Raw genomic sequence first — 7,441 nt, forward strand, 5'->3', positions numbered from 1 at the left:
GGATTGGAAGGGACCTCGATAAGTCATCTAGTCCAGTCCCCTGCACTGAGGCAGGACTAAGTATTACCTAGACTATTCCTGACAGGTGTTTGTCTAACCTGCTCTTTAAAACCTCCAATGACAGAGACTCCACACCTTCTTAGTAATTTATAGTTTGCAATCAAACCTGGTCAACAGTATAAGAAAACTCGTTTACAATGGTTCCTCCTGGTTAGTAAAGATTATTATTAAATATTGAAAGTACAGTCAGTAATGTGGTTACTCTTCCTTGTTATTCCACAAGAAGTTCAATAATCAAACTGGGTTGAAATTGCCTTGTTATCGCATAGGCAAGTATTGCCACTGGAAGCAAAATCTACCAACATAATAAGGATTCAGAGAATATTTTTGTTTTGAATAATGGTTTTGGAAAAGCTTAAAAACTCTCCCAAAAGAATCCCCCAAATTTTTAAACTGACATTTCACATCCACTTTTGCCATCCACATGCTTGGGTTTTTGTATCCTCATTAGAGAAGTTCTTTCCTTGCTTTGCATGATGACGTGCACCCTGTTCTTGAATGCCTTTGGCACCCCAGCAAAGGAGAGTTTATAGGTGACAAATGCAAGACCTGAGTAGAAAGCAATAAGATATGGGCAAGATGCCCGATTTCTACATGACGCACTTCATGATTGCTGTAAGAGGCTGCACTCTTCCTGGTGGGAAGACAAAGGACAAAAATTGCTTATGTAGAGTGCTTCCTTCATTAGCTTTCCTTAGAGGATGTGCTGAGTGAATGTTGATGATGCCATTGTCATTGATAGCTCACTGAAGGAGAAGTGTTTGTACTGAGCATTCAGCACCATCTTAAACAACGAGGTCATGCAGCAAAAATCAGACCTAATTGCTGTTTGCAATCTTGGAATGAAAAGGTGTATGAGTCACAGATGGAGGGAAGAGTTCCTTCAGTCACTTGCATTCCCTGTGGAGGGAGAGAAGGGTACATGAATTTGTTAATTTAGTTTTGTCGAACTCTTTTCTATCTCACTCACCCACCCAAAGGCAAGTCCAGGAAGTAGGAAATGGGTCACACAGTTGAGGCACCTACAACAGATGTTTTACAAATTGATATATGGCCCCTATATGCACCTACTCACACACTACTACAGATGTAGCTCAATGTATGTAAGACATGCATTACATGGAATGTCCCCATCCTTCTTGTGCCAGTGTTGGTGCGCAGGATGGAAACTCTCTTCCATCCATCTCTGCCATTAGCTGCTGCTTCCATCTGCTCTATAGTGTTGAGATCAATTCTTCTGTCCTCCCTGCAAAGGGTTCTTCTTAAGGTTTCTCTTGGGTGCTCATGTTTCCTCACACCAGTTGGTTTTCACTTGACAGCTTCATGTGGGAGTCTGTATGTTGGCATCTGGCGTGTATGTGCCAAATCTGTCCATTGCTTTCTTCTAATTGTAGGGGAGATGAACTGCTGGTTAGTGATTTATCAGATCTCTTTGTTGGTGATGAAGTCTGTCCATCCAGTGTACAGAATTTTTCTTAAGCACTTATTTTCAAAGGTGTCTAGTTTGCTATCTAACATAGATTTCTTTTAAAAAGAAAAAAAGATAGCCAGCTAGAGAGTAGTACATTATCTAATACAAGATCAAGTAAATTTCTTTAGAGGAGGGAAACAGGTGGTAGGTAAGCTAGAAAGGAGGTCAGTGCTGCTCACAGGCTAGTAAAAGGCCTATATTTAACACTTCCCAAACTAGTTTATATGTATTGAGCGAGTCTCCACCTAACTGTAAAGGAAGATCAAAGTCATGCTCCTGCTGCCAAGGCAATTCTCTAGGGCAATATTGGAAAAGGCCTTTGCAAATGGGAAAAAATAAACAGACATGAAATCTATGGGAAAAACACCAGCATCTTGAACTCAGCTCAGCTTTTCTTTGCAAATTAAACAACTGGATGGAAGTTTTAATCTCCTCTCCTCTCACTCTCCTGGCACAAGAACCCCCAACACAACATGACAACTCATCCATCCAACTCACAAAAGGAAAAAAAAAAAACATTTCATATCAGATGCTCTGCGTCAAGCTTGCTAAGGCTCATAAATCAGCCATCTCACTGCCCTGGTCATTTCAACCAACGTCTGACCCTTTCGTTAACTCATGATTTATAACTGGAAGTTATTTTTTATGCCAGATTTATAAACTTTACTGTGCCTGGTTTGATATAATATCCACTTTGTACACCACGCAATGAGACAGTAAATTTATTGGCTATGAACTGTTACCTTGAAAAATGACATCAATGCAAAGTGATTTCCATTTAGAATCAATGGGCAATAAATTCATTGGATTTTTTTTTTTGGACGATGATATTTATGAGGTCATGAGTGGCTATATAATGGGTGAAATTGGGAGGAGAAGCACCAGTCAGATAGCGGTTCTGCACGACGGGGTCAACAAAGACGAATTATATTCACGCAGCAACAATGCATAGGCTAGTATTCTGCTGTCTCTTTATTATCAGCCTCTCATGTCCTCTCTCGTCTCTCCCCATTATCGACTCCAGGGAGGTGTCCTATCAGCTCTCAGGTAAGACTTTTTTTGCTTTTAGTGGTCAGGAGCTTAGTAGGGCACTGGACAATAATGCTGAAAAAGTAACCAAGAAATTCTTTCAGAAAGGACCTTTTCTCATCTGTGTTCTTCAGCTGTGGCAAAAAGCAGATGTTTCTTCATGATGCTAGAGGCACAATTGGAATCAGCAGTTCAGTGTAAGTCCTCATAAAATGGAGAGGTTGGGTGCCCTAAATATCCCTTGCTATTGCCTTCAGATCCTGAATGCAAGTTCTCTGAACCCTGCAACATGAAATGTGAGCTAGCTGACATTTGATTCTCCATTTAGAGTAGCCTGGCTGCATGGACAGTTCCTCTGGCTGTACTTTAAGACTTCTTATTCATTATTTTTAAAATTAAAAAATATCTAGAAGTGGGAGAGGTACTGCAGAAATAAATGCAGTAACCACTTCCGTTGGAGTTGAGGACAGTCCAATTTTGGCTTAAGTCAACAATGAAAATGAGTTTAGCCATTTTACATTTAGTATCCTGGTAGAGAGTTGCTCACATTAAGGAGACTTCATTCAGTTTACAAAGAGAAGAAGTTTCTGCTTGGGAAATCCAAGGTTTAGAAAAGTAGAGGTACAGTAGGTCAGGACTGAGGGGCACAGGTAAAACAGTACAGGGGTCCAAAAATGGAATAGAGAGGATACCATATAGTCAGGATTGAAGTATATGAACAGAACTCTGAGCCAGGGCTCAGGCTGGAAGATCAGGGAGTGCTGCAGGTCAGAGAGCTGTGCACGAAGAAGGGACTGTGCCTACCTGCCCTCTACTTAAGTAATTCATGTTCTTTTGTTGGAGACACGGCTGATATATTAGTTTACAAAGTCTGATAGACACTAAAATGTTTTTCTAAATATTAGTAAGTCCAAAATTTAAACAAGTGTCTTTACAAACCTTCTACTGTGTAATTGCAGTCAGTTTACAGCCAGCTGTCATTCAATCCAGACATCATTCACCGTATGATAAGATGGACGAGCTGGCAGTAACCATTAATATCAACTGCATTTGTCTGGAGGCATGCATTAAGCTTATTAAATCTTCTCTACTAATAAAAAAGCACCCTCTAGAGAACAAAAGACAAAATCAGAGTCTATATTCAAATATATACTTTTATCTCAAACCAAAGGTGTATATCAGCATTGATAGGGAGAGGCAAAGTATGTTAGAATAACTGTGTGAAATGTCTCAGCATATTGCACATGGAGGTAGCAGCTTGTCTTATGCAAAGACTCATTTCTGAAACTTCCCAGTGACCTCTGCAACTGTCCCTCTGCAGAGTTACTAGGCAAATTACAGTATTTGCTTATGGCCAAGGATTTTTTAAAAATCTCCCCCCCCCATATTTTGTTTTCATTAAAATGTTTTACATTTAATTTAAATAAAAGAAGGGATTTGTGGGGAAATCAAAAGCAGATAAATGATACCTATGATCCATTATATTGTCTCTAAATCAGCCAGCTATTTCAGGGTGCTAAAAGACCCCAGATTGTATTCATGTAGGTTCTCCTGAAATGGTATCACAAAGCTCTAGAAATCATTATCTTGTTAAATCCCACCTTTCTTTCCTTTCAGACAGTCGGATCTTGTTTTGGTAGCCTGTCCAGTTCATCTGAGCAGTGAGCCACATGCTGCTCCATGTAATCATTTGGCCACTTTCACATTGTATTTCTTTTAGCATTGCAGACATTCTGAACAGCAGTAGTTTCAGTGCTTGGGGCTGTAGGTAGCCCGGGCCCCAAACGAATGGGTGACTTACTGTGCTGAATTGGGTAGATCTGTTAGAACAGTGAGAACAGAGATGTATAGATGTAACATCAGGAGAGTCACTCAGGTGCCCAAAGAAGCAAGCACCACCTTTTTCACATTCATTAAATAAAGGTCAGTGATTAACTACTGGTGCCTGCTGATGTCTTCAAAACATGGGTCCACAGGCCTGCTCAGGAGCCATCTGACTGAATGGATGTTACCCAAAAGGAAACAGGGTCCTGAGGCAGGTGTCATCCCATACAGATGCTGATGTCTTCTTTAAATGTCTTCTTCTACCAACAGCAGATGAAGATACAAGATTAAATGTGGAGCGATTGGACAGCTTGGGGACAGCATCTCTGCTGCAGACTCTGCCAAGGCTCCTGGGGGCACAAACTGAGGACAGTCCCAGCAAAGAAGGTAAAGCTCTCCCACACAGTTTCCACATAGAGATTTTCCAAGGTACAAAATGCCAAGGGTCCCTTCTGAAAATTCAGCTGGGATTTGAACCGCAAGAAATAAGAAACATCTTGCAATATGAATCTGCCTGGAGGGTGCACATTGTCAAAGCAGCTGAAGTTCACTGTCTGCAGAGAACCCAAACCCCACCAGCAGGAACATTTTAAGTTGGGGGGAGAATCAAAGAACCATCAGGTAGAATCCCATTAAGAACTCATTAACAGTGAAAGGAAGTTGTAGCCCTCTAAGTCAGAGAGTCTGAAAAAAAGTCTGTTGAACTTCATACTGATGTTGAGTGGCTGATGATGACTAGGAGGCAAGGAACTCCTCTAGGCAAGACAGGGACTTGGTCTGGGAGTGGGTAACTGGGCCTTGCAAATGTCACAGTCTGTTGAAATGCATCAGCATTTTCAGAAAATGCAGAATCTATAGCCATAAATGTCATGATACAATGACTTATGCGGGAGAGAGGGTCTTTAGAGGTAAGAGCTGCAGCCCCACTATCAAACACCCATCAGGAATAATGTGCTATGACAAGGACTGCCCCTACATCAGAAGGGACAGTTGGTATTTGATCTTCTTAACTTCTGTTTTACCTCTGTGGGTTATATTTTGGCAATCAGAAGTGACACGGGTAGTCTCTCCATTTCTAAATTAAGAAGCATTTCATACTTGTTTTTCCAGGTCTCAGCCCTAGCAGCTACAATCCAAGGGAAAATGTGAAAGAGGTAAGTGAACGACTAGCTATTGTCAAAATAAGAAACTGAAAACCCACATTTTAGATTAAGGAGAAGTGGATAATAAGACACCCTTTAAAGATCCATTTAACTTAAAAATAGTTTAGATCAAAGTATGACCCACCTTTCTATAGCAGAAAAAGGATGTTGGAAGATTATGGCAGAAAACTGCTAATTTGCATAATTTTAAAAATATTTTCAAGGCCATAGTAACACAGATTTGGCAGAAATTGAGAGCATTTTAGCATAATTTTAAAATTCCAGCCCTCTCCTGAAAAACTGCCTTCCAAATAAATGGCCAGTTCCAGCCTCCACAGGCCTGGCTAAAGAGTGTGTATGGATATGGGTTAGAGTCAATAAGGATTCAATAAGTATGTCACTTTTCCCACTGCAATGTGTGAAACATTAGCACAATGATAATGGGCTAATTGATAATACAAAATCATTAATATTTACCATATATTGATCCTTTAAAGATTAAGGCAGGGAGTTTGATTAGCATTTTGGATCACAGATGGATACTGGTCTGTCTGGCTCTCTGGGGTACTTGGAATATGGGGCCACAGGGCCCAATCAGAGATGGCAGAGGGACTACATCTCATTGTAAGCATTTTTCAGAGGATTAATCTGATTTCCCCCTCACTAACCTGCATGCTGTTGCTTGATTTTAGGCTTTCTATGGAAGTCACCCTCGAATTGCTTTGCTGAGCCGCCTGCTGGCCAAAGACAGGAAACAGAATAAAAAACGTGGGAACCTCTCTGAGTGCTTCTGGAAATATTGTGTGTAACCTGGGGTGGTGGGGTGGGGGACAAACTCTTTCCTCATCCTGGCTGCTTAATTTATAAAGATGTTAATAACTGTCCTGGAAACATGTACATAGATTTGCTTGTTTTAACATGAGGAGAATAAAGAAATGTGAAGCTGACTCTTAATTCTACATTCCACGCTGTTTGGAGATTAATAAATCCTCTATGTTTTGCAAATAACCCATGAGCAATGAGTTATTTTCCTTCAGAGATTCCATTCCTCTTGAGTACACTAAGTGATGTGGGCAAGAGAGACCAGTCTGGGAAATTAGGAATTCTATAGGATTGTCTCTCTAAGCAGAGGGATGGATGAACTAGCACTATGCCACACTAATTTGCATAGTCTTTTATGCAAATTGTATCTCCAAATGTGTTAATATAGTAACAGATCAGTAATAGCAAAGAGAGATAATAATTATATTGATCGCCCCGAAAAGGAATCATCTGATGGGGAGCAGACTACCAGAAGTGGTGGGGATGGGAGAGAGCTGAGGAGAACTGATGAAAAGGTGGGGGACATGGGAGCCTGACCTAATGCATATTAGACAACAATTTCTTACAGCAGGCAATTTCTTTGCCTTCCAGGCCTCGCTGCTTCACTTACCCAGCACACACACTAACCCCTGCCCAGTACACTCGGGATGTAAGGAGCATTCACTGGAGAGAGGTATTAAGATGGTGCCTGACATTTATGCAGCCTCATTTCAGTTTTGGCTCTGCTGGATTTTGTATAACACAATAGCTGACTTGCATGAGATCCCACCAACACCACTGGACAGCAGCCCCTTACCCCCCTCCCCCATGCTGCTGATTACAGAAGGGCTGGAGAGGCTGTGTCTGGGGACACAACCAGCCTTGACAGTGGCAAGATTCACTGAATTACATGGGTGGTTCTCCAATTGTCACAGCAGGGAAGCCTGTTAGTAAAAGATCTTCTAGAGAACTGCTCCATGCATTTGTCTTCTTATAATGCTTGTCACCCGTATCAGGTGTTATATAGAGAAAAGTACTGTTCAAACCCCAAGGTGAGAAGAAGTTACTCACCTTGTGCAGTAACAATGGTTCTTTGTTATGTGTCTCTCTATGG

At 41.1% G+C, this 7,441-nt stretch overlaps 1 protein-coding gene across 1 annotated transcript; it reads left to right on the forward strand.

Moving 5' to 3' along the window:
* Positions 1 to 2,372: 2,372 nt before the first annotated feature.
* UTS2 (urotensin 2) lies at positions 2,373 to 6,505 on the forward strand. The gene is given in 5 exon segments (XM_034753631.1): positions 2,373 to 2,453; positions 2,455 to 2,578; positions 4,655 to 4,771; positions 5,495 to 5,538; positions 6,219 to 6,505. Coding segments are annotated over 5 exon segments (483 nt in total). The 3' UTR covers positions 6,336 to 6,505.
* The last annotated feature ends 936 nt before the right edge of the window (positions 6,506 to 7,441 follow it).

The sequence above is a fragment of the Trachemys scripta genome, chromosome 19 (genome assembly GCF_013100865.1).
Source record: "Trachemys scripta elegans isolate TJP31775 chromosome 19, CAS_Tse_1.0, whole genome shotgun sequence".
NCBI lineage: Eukaryota > Metazoa > Chordata > Testudines > Emydidae > Trachemys > Trachemys scripta.